Below are 24,635 nucleotides of genomic sequence, written 5' to 3'. Positions count from 1 at the left end.
GGACCACAACAGTTCTCCAGCAATGGACTCCAACTAAAAAGAAACTGTTGAAATGTTGGATATCAAATTTAGAATATGGATGGCAAGTAAGATCAGTGGGATTGATGAGGAAGCTGAAAACCAACACAAAGAAACCAAAAAAAATAATTCAGACACAAATAAAAAATTCACTTAAGAGATAGATAATATAAGAAAAAATATAACAGGACTCTGTTATATTTTGTATAAATGAAAGAGTCATTTAGGAAATTTCAAAATACAGCAGAAGGTTTAACAGACTAGACCAAGCAGAAGAAATAATTTCAGAGCTTGACAGCAAGGCTTTTGAAATAACCCATTCAGTCAAAAACGTAGAACAAAGAATAAAGAAAAATGGAACAACCTCTCCAAGAACTGTGGAACTATGAAAAGCAAGCAAATATAAGAATCACAGCTATCCCTGAGGGAGAAGAAAATGAGAAAAGCATGGAAAAGGTATATGAGGGAGTAATTGAGGAAAACACACCTGATATCATTAAAGATTTAGACATCCAGACACAAGGTCATTGAACACCTGGAAGATGAGTGGCAAATAGGACTATTACCAAATAGTCATCAATCTGGACAAAATCAAAGTAAAGGAGAAAATCCTACAAGCTGCAAGATGAAAGCACCAAGTAACTTACAAAAGAAAACCCATCAGACTAACAACAGACTTCTCAGCAGAAACCTTACAAATCAGAGGGAGCCGGGGATCCCATTTTTGGTCTCCTTAACAGAATAACCTCCAAGCAAGAATTCTATATCCTGCAAAACTAAGTTTCATAAATGAAGGAGAAATACAGTCTTTCCCAGAAAAGCAAACACAAAGAGAATCTGTCACCACTAGACCTGCCCTACAAGAAATGCTTAAAAGTGCTCTGTACATGGAAAAGAACAATCCATACCCATCAGTGTAAAAACACCTGATTGTTAAAACTCACAGCTCTCATAAAACAGTAGCACAACAGAGAAACCTGGAAACGATCTACATGATGAACAGAACAGGATTGCACATATCAATACTAACATTAAATGGAAATGCCTGACTTAAAGGACACAGATTGGCTGAACAGATTAAAAAAACACAACCCAAATATATGCTGTCTCCAAGAAACCCAATTAACTCACAAAGATTCTCACAGACTCAAGATAAAGGGGTAGAAAAAACATTCCACACAAATAAAGGCAAAAAGTGAGGAGTTGCTATTTTCATATCAGAAAAAACATACTTTAAATCAACAATGGTAAAAAAAAAAGACAATGATAGCCATTATACAATGATAAAGGGACCAATTCAACAAGATATGACAAATGTAAATATATTTGCACCTAACACAGCAGCTCCCAGACAAATAAAACAAATTTTAATAGATCTCAAGAAATAAACAGCAACATCACAATAGCTAGAAACTTCACTCTACTGACAGAACTCTAGAACAAATGGACCTAACAAACATTCACAGAACATTCAACCCCAAACTTGCAGAATATACATTCTTCTCATCAGCACATGGGAAATTTTCCAAAACAGATCATATGTTAGGCCATAAAACTAGTTGTAGCAAATTCAGAAAAATCAAAATCATACCATATATCTTCTCACACCCCTGTGAAATAAAACTAGAAATCAACTCCAAGAGGAACTCTCAAAACCATAAAAATACATGGAAATTAAACAACTTGCTGATGAACGATCCTTTATCTTGACAAAATCAAGATAAGAATAAAAAAATTTCAAATGGAACAAAGATGACATAATTTACCAAAATCTCTGGGATACACCAAAAACACTGCTAAGAGGAAAGTTCATAGCCTTAAATGCCTACATCAAAAACACAGAAAAATCACAAATTAACAACTAAATGACAAACCTCAAGAAACTAGAAAAAGATGAATAAATTAAACCCAAAGTCAGCAGAAGCAAATGAAACGGAAACCAAAAGAAAAAAAAAGATACAAATCATCAATGAAACAAAAAACTAGTTCTCTGTAAAGATAAACAAAATTGACAGACCACTAGTTAGGTTAAACAGAAAGAAAAGAGCAAGGACTCACATAAACTCAATCAGAAATGAAAAAGGAGACAACTGATACCAAAGAAATACAAAATACCATCCATAACTACTATGAAAACCTATAAGCACAAAAACTAGCAAATCTAGAGGAAATGGACAAAATTTTAGAAATGCACAACCTCCCAAGTTTGAATCAGTAAGAAACAGAAATCCTGAACAGACAAGTAATGAGTAGCGAGACTGAAACAGTAATAAAAAGTCTCCCAACTAAAAGAAGCTGCAAACCAGATAGATTCACAGCCAAATTCTAATAGATCTACAAAGAATGATTGGCACATATCTACTGAAACTGTTCCATAACATCCAGAAGGAGGAAACCCTTCCTAACTCATTCTATGAAGCTAGTATCATTCTTATACTTTTATTACTCAAAGTCAGGAAATGACACAACAAAAAAAAGAAAACTACAGGAGAATATCTCTCCATTAACATAAATGCAAAAATTCTCAACAAAATACAAGCAAACCCAATCCAACAGCACATCGAAAAGATAATTCATCATGATCTAGTGGGTTTCATTCCAGGAATGTTTGGATAATTCAACATACACAAATCAATAAATGTGATTCACCACATAAACAGAATTAAAACGAAAAACCATGTCATCTCAATAGATACAGAAGAAGCATTCAATAAAATCCAGCTCCTTTATGATAAAAACCCTCAATATACTAGACATACAAGGAAGTTACCTCAAAATATTAATAGCTATATATGACAAACCCACAGCCAACATCATAACGAATAAGGAAAAGTTGAAAGCATTCTGCCTAAGAACTAGAGCAAGACAAGGATGCCCACCGTAACCACTTCATTCAATACAGTACTGGAAGTCCTAGCCAGAGCAATCAGGCAAAAGAAAGCAATAAACGGCATCCAAATAGGAAAAGAAGAGATCAAACTACCCCCGTTTGCTGATGATATGATCTTACACATAGAAAATAATAAAAAACTCCACCAAAAGACTCCCAGAATCGATAAATTCAGTAAAGTCACCCGGTTTATCTGCGCCTCTGGCCCTGTGGTCTCTGGGTGGGGAGGGCAGTCGTGTCTCCTTGCAGGGCAACATCATTAGGAGGGTTTAGTGTTTGGACCAGCCTCCTTCCACACCGGCCCAGATTTTCCTTGGGGCCTATCCAACTTACAGCTGTCTGGGAGAGACAGAGATCCTTAGCACTCAGCTGGAGGAAGCTGGGGGTGCACCCCTGCTCTGGGTTGGGGTGGGAGATGGCAGGAGGAATGACATGGTGTGTTCAGTCTGATGCCCAATTGTTGCAACTGGTTCAAGTGGTGGCTCAAGCTGGCCAGTTACTTAGAGACAGGCCTGTAAGCCAATCCTAGCACCCCCAAGTCTCGACCAAGAAGCCAGATGAGAAGGAATCAGTGAAAGAACTCTGGAAACATGAAAAATCAGACTGAAAGAACATCCCAAAAGAAAACAATAACTCCTTACCACTGGATATAAACCAAAACAAAAAGACTGAAATGACAGATGAAAAATTCTGTATATAGATTGTAAGAAAGTTCAATGAAATGCAAGAGAAAACAGAAATCCAACACACACAAAAATCCCCACAGAAACAATGCAGGAAATGAATGAAAAATTTACTACTAAGGAAATCAAATTATTATTATTATTATTTTTTTGAGACAGAGTATCATTCTGTTGCCCAGGCTAGAGGGCTGTGGCGTCAGCCTATCTCACAGCAACCTCAAACTCCTGGGCTCAAGTGATCTTCCTGCCTCAGCCTATCAAGTAGCTGGGACTACAGGTATGTACCAACAAGCCTGGCTAATTTTTCTACATACATTTTTAGCAGTCCATATAATTTCTTTCTATTTTTAGTAGAGATGGGGTCTCGCTCTTGCTCAGGCTGGTCTCGAACTCCTGAGCTCAAACGATCCACCCGCCTCGGCCTCCCAGAGTGCTAGGATTACAGGCGTGAGCCACCGCGCCCGGCCAGGAAATCAAATTATTAAAAAAAAAATCTAATAGACCTTCTGGAAATAAAAAATTCATTCAAGAAAATACAAAACACAGTGGAAAGCCTTTAGAATAGGCTAGTTCAGGCAAAAGAAAGAATCTCAGAGCTTGAAGACAACACCTTTGAGTCAAACAAGTCAGTCAAACAGAAACAATTAAGAAACAAAAGGAATGAACAAAACCTATAAGAAATTGTGACTATGTAAAGAGGCCTAACATAAGAGTCATAAGCATCCCTGAGGATGAAGAAGAAAATACACAAGCGTTTGAAAACATATTTGAGGGAATAATGGAGGAAAATTTCCTTGCCTTGCTAGAAATCTAGATATCCAGGTACAAGAAGCTCAAAAGACTCCTGGGAGATTCATCACAAAGAGGTAATCACAACAATACATAGTCATCAGAATGGCAAAAGTAGACACCAAAGTGGTGCTCTTAGGAGCCATAAGGTGAAAGCATTAGATAACTTACAAAGGAAAATCCATCAAACTAACTGCATATTTCTCAAAAGAGACCTTACAAGCCAGAAAGGATTGGGGCCCCATTCTCAGTCTTCTCAAACAGAATAATGGCCTACCTAGAATTCTGTATCCTGAAAAACTAAGTTTCTCATATGAGGGAGGAATAAACATTTTCTGAGACCAGCAAACACTGAGGGAATTTGTTAAGACCAGCCCTGCCCTACAAGAAATACTCACAACTAGATTATACATGAATCAGCACAATAGACAACCACCGAAAAGCTAAAGTTAAGAGCCCAGATACCACAATGGCTCAAGAGGTAAAACAAAACAAGAAATTTCTACTCAAGAAGATGAACAGAAATCTACCCCATTTATTAATTCTTTCAATAAATGTGAATAGCTTGAACTCTCCACTCAAGAGATATAGGCTGGCTGAATGGATTAAAAAAAAAAAAAAGAAAAGAAAAAAAAGAAAAAAAAAAGCCAAGTATCTGTTGTCTCAGGAAACATATCTAACACAAAAGGACTCATTCGGACTCAAGGTAAAGGGATAGAAAACAATATGCCATCAAATGAAAACCAAAAGAAAGCTGGGGTAGCCATTCTCATATCAGATAACATAGATTTCAAATCAGCAAAAGTAAAGGAAGACAAAGATGGTCACTATATAATGGTGAAGGGAACAATTCCACAAGAAGATGTAACAATCCTAAATATTCAGGCACCTAACACAAGTGTCCCCAGATTCATAATGAATACCCTACTTGAGCTAAACAAAATGATAAACAGCAGCATCGTAATAGCTGGGTACTTCAACATCCCACCAACAGAATGGAACAGATGCTCCAAACAGAGAATAAGCAAAGAAACAATGGACTTAAATGGAATTCTAGAACAAATTGACCTAACAGACATTTACAGAACATTCTACACCCAAACCACGGAATATACGTTCTTCTCATCAGCTCATGGAACATTCTCTAAGATTAATCACATCCTAGCACACAAAACATGACTCAACAAATTTAAAAAAATAGAAATTATACCATGTATCTTCTCAGACCATGGTGAAATAAAATTAGAAATCAATTCCCACAGGAACACTCTACACAAAGTCATGACAATTAAACAACCTACTGATGAATAGTTATTGGGTCAGGGAGGAAATTAAGATGGAAATCAAAAGATTCTTTGAACTAAATTACAAAGGGGACACAAGTTATCAAAATCTATAGGATTCTGCAAAAGCAGTCATAAGAGGAAAATTCATAGCCATAAATGCCTACATCCAAAAGACAAAAAGAACACAAATTAACAATCTAATGTACCATCTCAAGGAATAGGAAAAGGAATAGCAAAACAATCCCAACCCCAGCAGAAGAAAAGAAATAACTGAGGTCAGAGCAGAACTAAGTGGCATCGACAACAAAAGAATTATACAGAAGATTAATAAAACAAAAAGTTGGTTCTTTGAAAAGATGAACAAAATTGACAGGCCTCTCACTAGATTAACCAGAAACAGAAAAGAAAAGACCCTAATAAAATCAGAAATGAAAAAGGAGATATAACAACTGATACCATGGAAATACAAAATATCATCTCTGAATACTATTAAAATATCTATGCACATAAACTTGAAAATGTTGAGGAAATGAACAAATTCTTGGACAACCTCCCTAGACTCAATCAGGAAAAAACAACTCCTGAAGAAACCAATATCAAGTAACGAAACTAAAAAAGCAATAAAAAAATCTCCCAACAAAAAAAGCCCCAGACCAGATGATTTTACAGCCAACCTTCCCCAGACTGACAAAGAACTAGTACCTATACTGCAGAAATTATTTCATAACATGGAAAAGGAAGGAATCCTCCCTAACTCATTCTATGAAGCAATACTACCTTGATACTAAAGCCAGGAAAGGAAACAACAAAAAAGGAAAACTATAGACCAATATCCCTTCTGAATATAGATGCAGAAATTCTCAATAAAATAGTAGCAAAGCTACTTCAGCTGCACATCAAAGAAATGATCCACCACGATCAAGTGGGCTTCATTGCAGAGGTGCAAGGATGGTTCAACATACGCAAATCTATAAATGTGATTCACCACATAAACAGAAGCAAAAACAAAGACCATATGATCCTCTCTATAGATGCAGGAGAAGCATTTGACAAAATTCAGCACCCTTTTATAATAAGAACTCTTAACAAAATAGATACACATGGAACATACCTCAATATTATAAAAGCCATATATGACAAACCCACAGTCAACATCATACTATATGGGAAAAAACTGAAAGCATTCACGCTTAAAACTGGAACTAGACAAGGTGCCCACCGTCACCATTTCTGTTCAACATAGTGCTGGAAGTCCTAGCCAGAGCAACCAAACAAGAGAAGGAAATCAAGGGTATCCAAATGGGGAAAAAAGTAGTCAAACTTTTGCTTTTTGCTGACGATATGATCTTGTGTCTAGAAAACCCCAAAGATTCTGCCAAGAGACTCCTGCAATTGATAAATTCAGCAAAGTCTCAGTTACATAATCAATGTACACAAATCAGTAGCATTGCTATAAACCGAAACAGTTAAACTGAGAATCAAATCAAAGACTCAATACCTTTCACAATAGCAATAAAGAAAATAAAATACCTTGGAATATATTTAACCAAGGAAGGGAAAGACGTCTACAGGAAGAACTACGAAACACTGAGGAAAGAAATCGCAGAGGATGTAAACAAATGAAAAAACATATCATGCTCATGGATCAGCAGGATCAACATTATTAAAATGTCTGCACTACCCAATGTGATTTACAGATTCAATGCAATCCCCATTAAAATACCAACGTCATTTTTCGAGGATCTAGAAAAAAATAATTCTACGCTTCATATGGTACCAGAGAAGACTCCGAATAGCCATACGGAAAAAGAAAAAATTGGGAGGCATCCCATTACCAGACTTCAAGCTATACTACAAGGCTATAGTAACCAAAACAACATGGTACTGGCACAAGAACCAATGGATCAGGACAGGCAACTCAGACATAAAACTATCCTCATATTACCATCTGAATTTTTTTTATTTTTTTGAGACAGAGTCTCACTTTGTTGCCCGGGCTAGAGTGAGTGCCGTGGTGTCAGCCTAGCTCACAGCAACCTCAAACTCCTGGGCTTAAGCGACTCTACTGCCTCAGCCTCCCGAGTAGCTGGGACTACAGGCATGCGCCACCATGCCCGGCTAATTTTTTCTATATATATATTTTAGTTGTCCAGATAATTTTTATTTCTATTTTTAGTAGAGACGGGGTCTTGCTCAGGCTGGTCTCAAACTCCTGACCTCAAGCGATCCACCCGCCCCAGCCTCCCAGAGGGCTAGGATTACAGGCGTGAGCCACCGCGCCCAGCCACCATCTGATTTTTGACAAAGCAGACAAAAACATACAATGGGGAAAAGGATCCCTATACAATAAATGGTGCTGGGAAAATTGGATAGCCACATGTAAAAGACTGAAACAGGATCCACACCTCTCACCACTCACAAAAATTAATTCATGATAGAACACAGACTTAAACTTAAGTCATGAAACAGTAACAATTCTAAAAGAAGAGGTTGGAAAAGCTCTTATAGATAATGGCTTAGGCAAAGAATTTATGAAGAAGACCCCAAAGGCAATCACAGCAACAACAAAAATACATAAATAAGACTTGATTATATTAAAACACAGCCAAGGAAATAACCAATAGAGCAAACAGACAACCTACAGAATGGGAGAGAATATTCACACGCTATACATCCAATAGAGGGCTAATAACCAGAATCTACAAAGAACTCAATCAAATCGGCAAGAAAACATCAAACAACCCCATTAAAAAGTGGACAAAAGATAAGAACAGAAGCTTTTTTCAAAAGATAGACTAATGGTCAACAAACATATGAAAAAATGCTCAAGGTCTCTAATTGGGGAAATGCAAATCAAAACCACAATGAGATACCACTTAACTCCAGTGAAAACAGTTTTTATCAAAAAGTCCCAAAAAACAAATGTTGCCATGGATGGGGAGAGACAGGAACACTCATACACTGCTGGTGGGACTGCAAACTAGTACAACCTCTATGGATAGTAGTATGGAGATACCCGAAAGAATTAAAAGTAGACCTATCATTTGATCTAGTAATCCCACTACTACAAAACAAGGGAAAAAAAAGAATTTTATTAAAAAGTCATCTGCACTCAAATGTTTATACCAGCACAATTCACAATTGCAAAGATGTGGAAACAACCCAAGTGCCCATCAATACATGAGTGGGTTAACAAAATGTGGTATATGTACAGCATGGAGTACTACTCAATCACGACAAAAAAATGGTTAACTAATACCTTTTTTCACAACCTGGATGGAACTGGAGACCATGCTCCTAAGTGAAGTATTTCAAGAATGGAAAAACAAATACCACATGTACTCACTATTAAATTGGAACTAAATGATCAACACTCATGTGTATATATGGTAATAAAATTCAATGGAAATTAAGCAGGTGGGAGGGGTTGGTAAATTCGTACCTAACAGGTAGAATGCACACTATCTGGGTAATGGACAGACATATAACTTTGACTCAAACTGTACAAAAGTAATTCATGTAACCAAAACATTTGTACCCCTGTAATACTCTGAAATTTTTAAAACAATTCAGTCAAGTCTCAGGTTACAAAATTAATATACACAAATAAATAGCATTTCTACATACTAGTAAGAATCAAATCAAAAACTTAATCCCATTTAAAATACCTGCAAAGAAAACAAAATACCTAGCAATATACCTAACCAATGAGGTGAAAGATCTCTACAAGGAGATCTGCAAAACACTGATGAAAGAAATCACAGATAACATACACAAATGAAAAAACACCCCAGGCTCATGGAATGGAAGAATCAACACTGTTAAAATGTACATACTACCCAAAGTGATTTACATATTCAATGTAATTCCCATCAAAATTCCAAAATCATTTCTTATAGATCTAGAAAAAATAATCTAAAACTTCATATAGAATCAAAAAGACCCTGAATAGCCAAAGAAATCCTAAGCAAAAAGGACAAATCTGGAGATATCATATTACCCGACTACAAATTATACTACAGCCTATAGTAACCAAAACAGCAGGGTATTGGCATAAAGGTAGACACATAGACCAGTGGAACAGAATAGAGAACCCAGAGATAAAACCGTATAGCTATGATCAACTAATCTTTGTCAAACCAGACAAAAACATACACTAGGGAAAGGAAGCCCCATTCAATAAATGCTACTGGGAAAACTGGATAGCCACATGCAGAAGAATGAAACTGGATTCCTATCTCTTACCATACAGAAAAATTAACTCAAAATGGATTAAGGACTTAAATGTAAGTGCTGAAAAATTCCAGAAGAAAACCGAGGAAAAACTCTTCTAGACATTGGCTTAAGTAAAGAATTTATAAGTAAGACTCCAAAAGCAAATACAACAACAAAAATAAATGAGACTTAAATGAAAAAGTTTCTGCACATAACAGGAAATCATCAACAAAGTAAACAGACAACCTACAGAATGGGAGAAAATATTTGCAAACTATACATTGACAAAGGACTAATTACCCAGAATCTACAAAGAAATCAAACAAATCAGTAAAAAAAATATAAATAACTCCCATCAAAAAGTGGACAAAAGATGTGAACAGATTCTTCTCAGAAGATATACAAATAGCCAACAAACATATGAAAAAATGCTAAACTTCATTAACTATCAGGGAAACGCAAATTAAAACCACAACAAAACACCAACTTACCCCTGCCAGAATCTACATTATTAAAAAGTCAAAAAATAATAGATGTTGGTGTGGTTGCGGTGAAAAGGAAATGCTTATACACTGTTGGTGGGAATGTAAACTTGTACAACCTCTATGGAAAGCAGTATAGAGATTCCTCAAAAAACTAAAAGTAGACCTATCATGTGATCCAGCAATCCCATTACTGGGTATCTACCCAAAGGAAAAGTCATTTTACAAAAAAAGACACCTGTGTCCAAGTGTTTATTGCAGCACAATTCATAATAGCAAAGATATGGAATCAGCCTAAGTGTCCATCAACTGAGGAGTGGATAAAGAAAATACATACATATATACCATGGAGTACTACTCAGCCATAAAAAGAAATGAAATAAAGTTTGTTGCAGCAACTTGGATGGAACTGGAGATGATTATCCTAAGAAAAGTATCTCAGGAATAGATAAATAAATACCGCATGTTCTCACTTATAAGCTGGAACTAAACGAGGGACATACATGGTCATAATGTGGTATACTAGACACTGAATACTAACAAAAAGGGAGGGGGTAGGGGGACTGATAGATAAAAATCTACCTCTTGTGTACAATGTATACTATTTTGGCGACGAGTACACTAAAAACCCTGACTTCAGCATTATACAATTCAGCCATGTAACAACATTTGTACCCCCTAAATCTATGAAATAAAAACCAAAAAATTTCAGGTCCAAACAGGCTGTTTAACATCTCCACCTGTATGCTTTTTTTAAGTAGCTTAAAATAAACATGTCTAGAACTGCATTAAGTTGGCTATCAGGGAAATAAAAAGCAAAATCACAGTAAGATACCAGTTCACACCTAGTGGGATGGCCAGAATCAAAATTACAGAAAATAGTGTTGGCAAGAACATGAAAAAACCAGAAGCCTCGTACATTGCTGGTGGAAATGTAAAATGGTGCAGTCACTTTGGAAAACAGTTCCTCAAAAAGTTAAATATAGAGTGACCATATGACCCAGCAATTCTACTACAGTTATATACCCAAGAGAAATGAAAGCATATGTCCACACAGAACTTAAATACAAATGTCCACAGCAGCATTATTCTTAATAGCCAAAAAGTGGAAACAACCCAAGTGTCCATCAATAGAAGAATGGATAAACAAAGTGTGGTCTGTCTATAGAATAGAGCATTACTCAGCAATTAAAAGGAATAAAGTACTCATACACGCTACATGAATGAACCTTGAAAATAGTACACTAAGTAAAAGAAGCCAGTCATAAAAGACCACACATTGTATGATTCCATTTATATGAAGAGTCCAGAATAGATAAACCTATAGGGACACAAAGTATATTAGTGGTTACTTAGGGCTGAAGGCATTTGGGGAGAAGTGCTGTGACTTCTAATGGGTAGGAAGTTTCTTTTGAGGATGATGAAAATATTCTAAATTGCTTGTGCCAATGGTGGCACATCTCTGTGAACATATTAAAATATTTTAATTATACACTAAAAAAATTAAAGAGGTATGAATTAAAAAGAAAAGAATTAGTGCTCTCCTCCTCCTCCAGTTTTTCCCGTCTCAGCAAAAAGCAACATCATTTATCCAATTGTCCAAAAAATAAACCTGCATTTTGTCTTTGACTAAACCTTACTGCACACACCTCCCAAATCCAATCTGCAAGTACAGCTGACTCTTGAACAATGCAAGGGTTAGTGGTGCAGACTCTTGTGCAGTGAAAAATCCACGTATAACTTTTGATTCCCCCAAAACTTAACTACTAATAGCCTACTGTTGACTAGAAGCCTTAACCAATAACATAAACAGTCCATTAACACATATTTTGTATGTTACATTATATACTGTTATAATAAAGGAAAAAACGTATTGAGAAAATCATATGGAAGAGAAAATACATTTATAGTAGTGTACTGTATTTACTGATATCATTAAGTTTATGTGGTCTGTTTACAAGATGAATCACCTGTCTAAAATGGTGGACAACAGCTGCAGAGCTCAATCAATCTATAGTATTTATCAAACAATTCAGCTTTTTCTTATAATGTCATAAGTCTTCTCTGCTTCTTGAGAGCACTTCAAGCATCATTAGTGGCACTTCACATGGGTCTCATTGTATTATTCAAGGTTTATGGCATTGTACTAAACTCGATGAAAAATACCCTAGAACCATAAGAGATCACTTTTTAGTGCAATATGCAATTTATTGGAGCAATGCTCATGTGGAGATGAACATCATCACATAGCATTTAAAGTGGACACTCACAACACTTGATCTCACTGCAATACCAACAGGAGGTGGCTACTTTTATGCAGTTATGATTTAATATTGCATCTTTTTATTTCTTTACATTTCTCTTGACTATGAATGGAGTCATGTACAGTCTGTGTGTGCATGTTTTAATAAATTTTAACTTTTTATAATAGATTTGTGTATATTTTATGGTAGTAAATGATAAAATAGACTAGTATCTAGATATATTTTACACATTCATGACATAACTTTTTGTTTTGTTTTTTTTTCATATTTCTAGGCTATGTGATTTATCTGTGAGTTTTTTCAAATTGTCATAATTCTCCAAAAAATTTTCTAGTATACTTACTGAAGAAAAAAATCTGTGTGTAAGTGGACCTGCACAGTTCAACCTATGTCGTTCAAGGGTCACCTATATTGTTGACCCCATCTCTTAAACATCTCTAGAATTCATCCACTTCTATGCCTGAAGCCCCAGGCCTAATTCAGGACACCATCAGTCTACCACCATCTTTTCAACCTCAACCCTCTCTCTAGATCTCAACTACTGGTGACAACTTTAAATAATAATCCAAACTATATAGTCATCAAAGACCTATGTTCTGACTGCCAAGCTGATACATTAAACTGCCAAACCCAGCTAGTTCCAAACTGAAATCTCGATCTTTCTCCTGAAAACCATTCTTCCTGCAAGTTGCCCAAACCAGAAATGTGCGAATCAACCTAGACACCTTATTCTCTCTATGCCATATCCAATTCATTACACCAAGTCTGGCCAATTTAGCTCCACAATACATCTCTACCCTATTTACTTCTATTTCTCTGCCATCACTCCAGTCCAAGTTACCATTATCTCCCACCTGGGCTATTACAGTAGAATCCTATCTAGTCTCTCAAATTCCAACCCATTTATTTAAGCACACATTAGATTATGCAACTCCCCTGCTTTAAAATCCTCAGTTACCTACTATTATACATTTTCCTTGAATGAACAAGTTAAGTTACCATGCCTCAGGAGGGCTTCTACATTAGAATGTCTCAGTCTTGAATGCAACCCTTTCACTGGGCTAACCCCTCTTCATCCTTTAGAGTTTAATTTAAATGTTACATTCTTAGAAAAATCTTACCTAACCTCTCCATCTCCTCCAGTCAGGTATTCATGTTATACTTCTCTTATTTCTTCATTTAAATTTATAAAATTATAAGTACATGGGTATTTGCTTCTAATTACAATTTGCTTCTAATAAGCTACATGTAGTAAGGACCATATACATTTCATTCACTTCTATATACTCAACACTGAGCACATAAATGCATATTAACAGGTGCTCAAATATTTGGTGAATGAATGAAATGACAGTGTAACAAATGTATATGCTTAATGATTAACACAATAGAAGACTACAAAGCAATTTTCTTGTATCTTCTTTACTGATATATCATAGGTGTAAATATTTGGACAGTACATGTGATATTTTGATACATGTATACAACATATAATGATCAAATCAGGGTAACGGATATCCTCGAACATTTATCTTTTTTGTTGGGAACATTCCAATTCTTCTTTTCTAGCTATTTTGAAATATACAATAAACTACTGTTAACTATAACTTCCCTACTATACTACTGAATGCTAGAACTTACTCCTTTGAACTGCATTTTTGCACCAATCATTAACCAACTTCTCTTCATCCGTCACTTCCCTTCCTGGCCTCTGGTAACCACCACTACACTCTATTTCCATGAGATCCACTTTTTCAGCTCCCACATATGGGTGAAAATATGCAGTACCTGTCCTTTTGTGCCTGGCTGATTTTACTTAAAATAATGATCTCCAGTTTCATCTATGTTGCAGCAAATGACAGGATTTCATTCTTTTTTTATGGCTGAATAATATCCCATTGTGTATATATTAATATATATGACATTTTCTTTAGCCACTCATCCACTGACTGACACTTAGGCTGATTCTATATCTTGGTCATTTTAAATAGTGCTGCAATAAACGTGGGACTGCAGATACTTCTTCAATATACTGATTTCCTTTCTTTTGAATATATACCCAAAAATGTTATTGCTAGATCACACAGTTCTATTTTCAGTTTTTTGAGGAACCCCCTACTGTTTTCCACAATGACTATACTTACAAAGTAAATTTTAAAGTCAAATTAAACTATAGATTAATTAAAACAGATTAATCCATTACTCTTCATTTTTTCCTTATTATTTGTATCTTCATTGTATTTGTTATAGATGATAGACCTATTCTTGCAACCCTGCCTATTTTTTTTTATCCTATAAAGTGTTATCAAGGGAATCTTTCTAAAACACCATTTTTTAGTCTGCTACTCCTTTGCTTAAAATCTTGTGAAATAGCTAGTCACAGTTTTCACTATTTTTCCCCTAGACAGGCTGATAAATGTACAATTGGACAATCACTCCACTCCAAACATCTCTCACTTCCAATTCCTTTGTACCTGGAATGGCCTTCCGATTGCTCTCCTAAATTCTAAGTCTCAGTCAAGAACCAGACTAAGTCTCTCCCTAAACTTTTCCCTGGTAATTTTAGGCTGAAATAATCTTTTCCTGAAATGCTATGGTAATTACCTGAATTATTTTGACAAAATTAGATACTGGTTTTCAAAAAAATGCTTAACTATTTCATGTGCATACAGTGTTTCCAATGGGAAGAATGCCCCCTCCCCTCAAAATGGGCATTACACATACTTCTGCTTCTTTCTCTACTCCTAGTGGATGCATGACAAATATATAAACTACACTCTTTAGAAACAAAAAAACCCCAAGGACAGATAAAGGCCAATGTGCAGAGGTGAATTTTGGTGAAAGCTGACAAGGAGAATTTTTACATATAAGTATTTAAAACAATGAATTTAGAACACCTCAAAAAGCACACTTTACCTGATTTTATTTTTTAAGAAAAGATGGGAATAAACCTAAAAACAAGGCAGTATGAAATTTAAGACACACACCTACAAATAAAAACACTACTGTTTATATTTTTCTCTCAGCCACTACATTTTTACTTTCAATAGTTCCTATAAACTGAGTTTGTTCCCTCTGACCTCACCTTGACTTACTTACCTAAAATAATTAAAATGAGATGCTTTGTATTCAAATTTTGTAAATGCTTGGTTCTTAGAACATAAATATTTCTGAACTCTCAATTCAGTATTTAGTTCTTACCTGCAGCTTCAGATGTATTTGAAATAATTCATCATATATCTGACTGACTTGATGTGGAAGTAAACTCTGTTTGTTTGATGCTTTGGATTTTGGGGAACTGACAGGTTTCAAAGGAGAGTCACTCGCAGCACTCCAATATTCATTCTGAGCTCTTACTGAGGCCATATTAGTTGGCAGGGCAACTGGAAAGATAACATTTAATTATAAACTCTATTAGCTTACAGTTTTTAAATACTCTCAGAGCAGTCTGTAGTATTGTTACAAAGTTTCAAGAAAGAAACAAAGAATTATATAGCAAACATGGTAAAATGGTAACATTTAGATAATGTGAGTGAAACGTATATAGGAATTCTTTACACTCTTTTTGCAACTTTTCTGTAAGTCTGAAATTATTTCAAAATAAATTATTTTAAGGGCATAAAAACAGTAATGTATTAACTGCCTAGCCAAGAAATGGAAAGTTACCTCAGAAACCCCTAATCACATTCCCCCCCATTCCCTAAACCAAATTAACCACTAACTCAAAGTGTTGATCATTGCCTTACTTAATTTCCACTACTTACATTTAAGAAGTTCTTGTTTTGCTGGTTTTTAAACTTTATATAAATTTTGGAATTATATAAATCCTATAACCACCTCCTTTAAATAAGTTGATAAATCTTCACTGCTTTATCCTATTTTATAACTACTGTATGCAATAATATTCTCCGAAAGATGGATATCTGTGCTGCTTTGACTATACAGATGCTACCAAGTCTTTGTACATGTTCAAGAGTTTTTCTAGGGTATGAACTAGTGGCAAAATTGTTGGATCATAGGCTTTATGTGCATGTTCAACTTTACTAGTGATCCAACTGTTTTCCAAAGTGGTTACATTAATTCACTCTCTGATAGAGTTCCTCTTGCTTCATATCCTCGCCAACACTGTATTGTCAGAATTTATTTTCTGCTAACAATGAGAATATGAAATGCTCTCATGTAGTAGTTTTAACTTGCATGAGCCTTCTGGGAGCCCCAGCTTTAAGGAGAGGGTCTCCCATTATATTCCCCATCTTGAACAGACCTTGAAGGAGTCAAACTAAAAAATAATATGAATTTTGGCCGGGCGCGGTGGCTCACGCCTGTAATCCTAGCACTCTGGGAGGCCGAGGCGGGTGGATTGCTCAAGGTCAGGAGTTTGAGACCAGCCTGAGCAAGACCCCATCTCTACTAAAAATAGAAAGAAATTATCTGGACAACTAAAAATATATATAGAAAAAATTAGCCGGGCATGGTGGCGCATGCCTGTAGTCCCAGCTACTCGGGAGGCTGAGGCAGTAGGATCACTGAAGCCCAGGAGTTTGAGGTTGCTGTGAGCTAGGCTGAAGCCACGGCACTCACTCTAGCCCGGGCAACAAAGTAAGACTCTGTCTCAAAAAAAAAAAAAAAAAAAAATGAATTTTTAAAAAAGAAAAAAGTTTCACTTCACTCAGTTCAGCAAATGCCCTAAAAGCAAAAGACACAGTGTTCTACTTACTTCTCTAGGTTTCCACCCCACCAATACGTGGCCTGAGCATTCCTTACTTTTATGTCAACCTCCAAATACAGTCAACATTTTCTTTATCGTATGTTTTCCATTCCTTTCAGTGGAAAAATCAAACATGTGGCCGGAAATACAAGTACAGGCAGAATTATTTTTTATCTTCCTCAAATGCTGAGGTCAATGAGACAAAAGGGGATGATGGAGAGGGAGAAAAAGGAAAGGAATGTGTGTTGTGTGTAGATGATATAGTCCCAGGAGAAGAGAGTGTGCTGGTGCTATCAATGGGGCAACAGTGCTCTCAAAGTCTTGCAGCCAAGAAGGCAAAGAGCACCATTTCTGGTAGCCTCTTTCTTTAAAATGATAAAACTATGAAACACAGGCACACAGAGAGCTGCTACTACTAAAGTCTTTTCTTAAGTAATCTGGTGCATTTCCTCACAATAATAGGGTCAGTCAAATACTATCACATTTAGTCACTTTCTAACAAATACTGACAGGAAAAAGAACCAAAGGCAATATAAAAAGTACTCAAGTGATTAAGTTATTTTGATAAGTTTTGAGAATATAGAAGAGTACTGAAAAATAATGAAGTTATTCTTCTCTTTTCCTTTGGTTTAATAACAAGCACTTTAGTTTAAGAATAAGCACTACCTCATGGCTTACAGAAATTCAGAATACAAAAATACATAGTATCCTGAGAACCAGTGTTATTACTATGAGATGAGCTTTATATGCTCCATTTGTCAAAGTTACGATTTAAATGACTATTCTAAAATGAATATTTCTTTTACCTTTTTCTATTTCTTTAAAAGATTGTTTGGTTATTTTGGACGTACTAACTCTATGATTATTCTCAATTAATTCTTCTTCTGTTTCCTGTTTCTTCAAATCATGAAAAGAATCCAATTCATCATCTAGGCTTTAAAAACAAAAATATTCTATCACAGCAATGTGGAAGTTTACCATACCATTTTATAAAGATAAAACTGCTTTTCAAACATTAGCAGCATAACAACTGAGAAAAAATATAAAAAGTAAACATTTTTTCAAATTCAAAAAGTAAACATGTAAAAAGTAACAGTCATTGATCCTAATAACTCACTACAACCACCTCTGGACTTTCTCTACATGTTAAATAGGCTTAATTTAAAAGTACATATACCTGTAGAATGCTCTACAGCTGCCAGACTTCCTTCTGATCCCCAATAATTTGGTGAGGTAGACATTACAGGTATTATTATCTATAATTTTAGCTAAAAAATGATTATTTAACATTAGGAAACTGAACCCTAAAGAGGTCAAGTAACTGACAGGTGACATAATTAGTAAAAAGTGAAGGAGAACTAGAACCACAGGTGTTTTCTCTAAAAAGATTATTTCAGAATTGAAATTTCTAGAGCACTGCTGTTCAAAAGGAATATAATGCAAGTAAGATAGGTAATTTAAAATTTTCTAGTAGCACATTAAAAAGAAGGGAAATTTTAAATGACACATTTTATTTAACCCAGTATATTTAAAAGATTATCATTTCAACATATAATCAATATAAAAAATTAAGATATTTTACATTCTTTTATCCATGCTAAGTCTTCGAAATCCAGTGTATATTTTACACTTACAGTATATCCCAATTCAGACCAGCCCCTTTTCAAATACTCAACAGCTACATGTGACCTGTGGCTACTGTGCTGGAACTAGAGCATAGTTCTAGATTAGATCATACCCAGGAATTGTGAAAAAACTGTCCAGTGTTACAAAAACCTTCACAGTCCAAAATCTTCAAATTATAGAGTAATACCCAGATTATTTACAAAAACAAAAGAAAAACTATCAAATGTAAGAAAATAATTTCCATGAATTCATAATTATTACCTTAAAGCAATTTTCACTTTACATACTCTACATTCACTACATTCAATCTAGCTCATGTCCAATTCTTAAAGCTAAATCAACTAGATTATTTTGTGAGTGCCAAATACAACAGTAATAACAATAGTAACAATAACAGCTAGCATCTGAGTGCTTTATTATGTACCCAGCACTGTTCAAAGTACTTTACATGGATTAACTCACTTATGTAGACAAAGAGACTAATTGTATTAACAAATTTAAGCTCCCAAATATCAATCACCTAAATAACATACAGGTATTTTTAGGCACAATTGTCTTTTTTTTCTCTCCACAATTATCTCAACATTTCATTTTATGTATGTAGACATCTTCAAGGTTTTACATTATTTCAAAACGTTTACTCCTTCTCAATACCCCACAGCATTTCCTTCTGCCATATATTTTTGACATTAAATAGTATTCACTTTAAAACTGTATTTTACCTTAGTTTCCTATGTTTCTATACAGTTTTTGTCCACAGTAAATATTATCTTCCCTAAGAATTGCAACTTCTTTTAGTTAGGCACTGTATCATACATATTTTATAGTTACTATTTCCCCAGACTGTCTTCTTCAATTTCTTTCTCAGCTACCTAAAATACTGTGCTTACCACACTACCAGACACACACTAGATACTGAGTTAAATGTCGTTGCCTAACAAGACTGTATTTCAGGTTTGTTTTGGTGTGTGTGTGTGTTTTAGAGACAGAGTCTGGAGGGCAGGCTAGAGGGTGGTGGCGTGATCGTACCTCATGGAGTCTCAAACTCCTGGGTTCAAGCAATCCTCTTGCCTGAGACCCTCAAGTAGATGGGACTATAGGCATGCAACACCACACCAAGGTCATTTTTTTTTAAATTTTACATAGAGATTGGGAGGGAGGGTCTCATTATGTTGCCCAGGCTGGCTTCAAACTCCTTGGCCTCAAGCAATCCTCCTACTTCAGCCTCCCAAAGTGTTGGGATTATAGGTGTATGCCACTGTGCTCAGCCTACAGTTTTTTTTTCTTAGTTCCTTTTTTCTTGAAATAAAGAAAGAAAGAAAGAAAGGAAGCAGAGTCTTCATTTGAGTCCTGAATAACCATAAAAGTAATTTTTCATCTTTTAAATTATGTAAATAGTTTAACTTTCCATTATGCCACTACACATTACACTAAGTCTATGCTTTTATCACAGAGATTCTCAGTAAAAATTAATAAATGAGTCTCAACTATTTAGCACACTCCAGACTGCTCATATTTCCTCTCCAACAAAAGCAAACACATACACAATCTGCTCTGTTCCCTTTCTCAATTTCTTGAGATACTGAGGGGAGAGCAATAGTAAAGATCCAGGTTACTTTACCAATTCATATTTAAGTGCTTGAATGAACTGCAAAAAGGTGTTGTACAATGCTTGCTTTCAGCAGAATAATATCTTAATGATGAACCAACTTTATCTCCAGATGAATAGATATCCAAATCATCTGTCAACAAAAAAGAAAACACCAGAGATTACCCGCTGAGATCAGACTCTAAATATTTCATTCTAGGCTCCTAAAGGTAAGACAGTAAATGTACTGAATGAGTTCTTATCAGTATGTCTCCCTAATGGAAACTTACAGAAAAAAACCACTGAGTCTTATATTTATTTAGCACTTTACTGATTACAAAATGCTTTTCCATCCATAACTTTATTTGGTCCTAGCAATAACCCTGTGAAATAAGCAGAATAAGTGCCCTAAATTCTATTCTACAGGTTAGGAACCTAACGATCAGAAAAAACTTATGTTAACTGATGTTAATTTTTCCAAGTAACACAGCTAGCTAATCTGTAACTTGCAAATTGAGAACCTACACTAAAATTCAGAATCCAGCCTTCTTTCCACCTAAACATGATTGATACCTCTTTGATCGTCAAATATTTAATAAACTGTTAGCCTATATCTAAATTCAGTAAATAAAAAGAAAAGGAGAACTTCTGTGATAAGAAATTTAGAACTACTTTTAAATGTATGAGCCCTTCTCTAATAGTCATTTTTACCCTCTTAGAAATTCTATGAGATATAATTTTCAGTTATATTTTGGGAGACTGGAAATTTTAGAGCAAATTTCAAACTAAAATACAATTTTAAAGTTGTTTAAAACAATAGACTCAGAAATATCTGGAATTTTTTTTTCATTCTCAAGGAATGTTTCAGAAGAGTGTTTTTCAAATCAAGTCATTTGAATAGATTCACTGATCCAATTAGCTGGTGTAATCCACCAAAGCAAACATCAATAAATGATTTATATTTCAAAAAAAATCAAAATGAAATAGCTTAGGGGAAAAAAATGCCAAATCAACCATCTGATGAACGTTTAAAGACACTACTATTTCTGCTGCAATTCTCCAAAACATTAATGATTATACTTACTAGTAAAGACAACACCTAAGATGCATTAACAAATTAACAGACTAGTGGTTAATATACATTAGTAATAACAGATTTACATGCTAGCTACAGATTATCACATGACATTACAACCTACCCAATTCCACAGTATAATTATCTTTTTCTAATGTAATAATTACTACCTTAATAACTTAGCAAAGTTTGTGCCTAAGAATAGAATAATTAGTTTTCTTTACCCAATATAGTTTAATGTTTAACATTTTCAAGGCTGAAATACTGTAATTTAAAATAACTTACTGAATTTGATTTTCAAAGATATCTTACACATTTACCCCCAAAATCATCATTACTATTAGCTCATTTCCAGAGTAAAAAAAGCTTAGTATCACAAGATATCTGGCACTGACGGTAAGTCTAAACAATATTTTTTCAAAAATCCTCTCTTTCAAACTAAATTTGATGAAGCTCCCATATATACAAATAAATACTCTACTGGCTTACCTGGGGAGGTAAGAGATCTTCTTTTACATTTAGCCTGATCAAAATTTGAAAAATCATACTAAAAAAAAAAAAGAATGACATTTAATTTGTACACTCAGAATCAATTTACTGTCTCAAAATATTTCCCCATAAATTATACATTAATTACAAAGGCAAAATTACAAAGATTACAGTGGAGAAATGTGGTAGACACCACCTTAACCAAGTGATAAAAGTTAACATCATGAGTAATGGGACAAACTAACGTCACGTACCACTTGATTGGTCAGAGCAGGCCACACATCACTCATCTCCCATTCCTGCCAAAAATTCAAAACCAGAATCTAATCAAGAGGTATCCATCAGGCAAACCGAAAATGATGGACATTCTAATAATTGTCTTACACTTTTCAAAAATACCAGTGTTACAAAAAATAAGGCAATGTTCCAGATTGAAGGCAACAAGAGACAACTAAGTACAATGCTCACTCTTGGATTAGATCTACACCAGGAAAAATTTTACTACACAGGACATTGTTGAGATAATTGGCAAAATTTAAACATGAATTAGAGATTAACCAATATTATTGTATCAGTGCCTAATTTCCTGAAAATACTACTGTTGTTATGAAAAAGAATGTTCCTATGTTCAGGAAAAACATACTATTTATATTTAGGAGTAAAGGGGCATGATGCCTGCAAATTGCCCTCAAATAGTTCAGGGGACAAAGTGTATGAAGAAGGAAAGAAAGAGGGAGAGAGAGAATGACAAAGCAAATGCAGCAAAATGACTAGTGAATTCTATTAAGGCATAAAGGGTACAAGGGAGTTCTTCCTACTACTCTTGCAACTTCGTTTTAAGTCTGAAATTATTTTAAAATAAGACGTTTTGAAAAAGGAATCTAATCGTTTGTTTGTGCTGAACTCTACTCACATCACTTAAGTAAAAGTTCAACAACTTCTACAATGCCATACCACGCTTTGCATAACACGAACCTTCAAAGGTTTACGTAGCTTTCCCAGACAGGTGACAGACACCTGTGAGAATCTGCACACCTGCGGCCAGGCGACCCCCGTCCCCACCCCCGCTCCGCCTCCCAGTTAACCTTCCCCAGGCTGCCCCTCCCGCGCAGGCGGGGCGCACAGCCGCCCTCGGGCATGCGAAGACGGAAAGTGGCTCTGTCCCCCGAGGCCGGGCCGCGCGGAGCAGTGAGCCGAGGAGCGCCAGCCTCACCTTGCCGGGAGAGCTGTCCCTGAGTCCGTAGCGGGTTTTGAGACGCTCCACTACTAAATCCTGTCCCGGCGGCTTGACGACCCTTCGGTCCATGGTGCGGCTTGACCGCGGCGGTCTCCCCGGGAACCACGTTCAAAACCGCGGCGCGGTAGCGACGCGGTCGAGGCTTGCGTGCATGCGTACGTCATGACGTATACGGCCCCGCCCCGCAGGGTACGCGCGGGGGTGGGCGCGGCTAGGCTTCCCCAAGCGCTCTTCTGGTCTCAGGCCTCTCGCGTTCCGGATTTGCGACTGAGGAGTGGCGCTGTAACTGCCCTTGCCGGATTTACGACTGAGTGGCACTGTAACTCTCTGTGCGAGTGCCGCCAAGGCCGGGCGGCCAGCGAGCAGCTCCCGAACATAGGGCGGTCACGGCCGGTGCCCCAGCCAGGGTGCGAGCGGAGGGCACAGAGCCTGCAGCGCCCCACTGCAGCTCCCATAGAATGCATTCAAACTACAGGTCGGGTGGGTCTGCACTTGCCAAAATGCACCTTTCTTTTCATTAAAGGTAGCCTTTCTTAACTGTCATATAAAAGAAAAACATGAAGAATCGGAAGGCTAGGCGTAGAAATTGCAAAGAGATTACCTCCTTACTTTCCCCTCCTCTCTTCCATATGTGGCTAACAAGGTATTAAAAAGAATAACTAGAATGCAAGCTCCCTGAAAAGACAGTTTTTTTTTTTTAAAAAAAAGGTTTTCCCAGTGCCTACAACAGTGCCTAGCACTTAGTAAGTGCTCAGTATTTATCGGCATGGTGTATCAACCTAAAAAGCTATGTTCAACAGAGGCTGATTGAGGAAACAACTCTAAAACCACTTAATTTCTCTCACTAATACAATCATACTGGTATAACCCTTTATTTTTCTAAACTGTGATTGTCAACTGCACGTCTGAACTAACAACTCATAAATTCTATGGATTATTTTTAAAATTCCCTAAATGCCCAAATTTTGTAAGATCAATCAATACTTTAACAAATTAGTTTTGAAAATTTAAAATATGCTTTTTTGCCATAAAGTACCACTTAAAATGTACAAATAAGGAATTACTTTATTCTATCTTTAAGCAGATTTTAATGGACAATATAAAATCCAGCCACTTTAAAAAAAATACACATCGTGGGTTTATATACCACATCAGTGATTAAGTAACAAAGAGAAATAGCAGTCTTTTCCTGAAATGTGACACAAAGACTTTCTTACAAATGTCACAACCCACGCTTAAGCATCTTTGGAATACTAATACTAGAAAAGTCAGTTTACATGTCATT

General features: G+C 35.9%; 1 protein-coding gene across 5 annotated transcripts in view; it reads right to left on the bottom strand.

Moving 5' to 3' along the window:
* The window catches only part of CCDC138 (coiled-coil domain containing 138), a 104,686-nt gene extending 80,951 nt beyond the window's left edge, over positions 1 to 23,735 (bottom strand). For 2 of the 5 annotated variants that reach the window (XM_045550369.1, XM_045550371.1), the window contains exons 1-6: positions 23,327 to 23,735; positions 22,368 to 22,412; positions 22,114 to 22,171; positions 20,583 to 20,703; positions 18,142 to 18,269; positions 15,829 to 16,010 (exon numbers count right to left, since the gene is read on the bottom strand). In XM_045550369.1, the coding sequence (XP_045406325.1) occupies positions 15,829 to 16,010; positions 18,142 to 18,269; positions 20,583 to 20,703; positions 22,114 to 22,171; positions 22,368 to 22,412; positions 23,327 to 23,419 (627 nt within the window). In that variant the 5' untranslated portion in view covers positions 23,420 to 23,735. Of the gene's footprint in view, positions 1 to 15,828; positions 16,011 to 18,141; positions 18,270 to 18,512; positions 18,659 to 20,582; positions 20,704 to 22,113; positions 22,172 to 22,367; positions 22,413 to 23,326 lie in introns of those variants that run through there. The other 3 variants (XM_045550370.1, XM_045550372.1, XM_045550373.1) reach the window with 3 other exon arrangements.
* Positions 23,736 to 24,635: the final 900 nt, after the last annotated feature.

Source organism: Lemur catta, chromosome 4, assembly GCF_020740605.2.
Source record: "Lemur catta isolate mLemCat1 chromosome 4, mLemCat1.pri, whole genome shotgun sequence".
Lineage (NCBI taxonomy): Eukaryota > Metazoa > Chordata > Mammalia > Primates > Lemuridae > Lemur > Lemur catta.
This window is presented reverse-complemented; position numbering and strand designations above follow the sequence as displayed.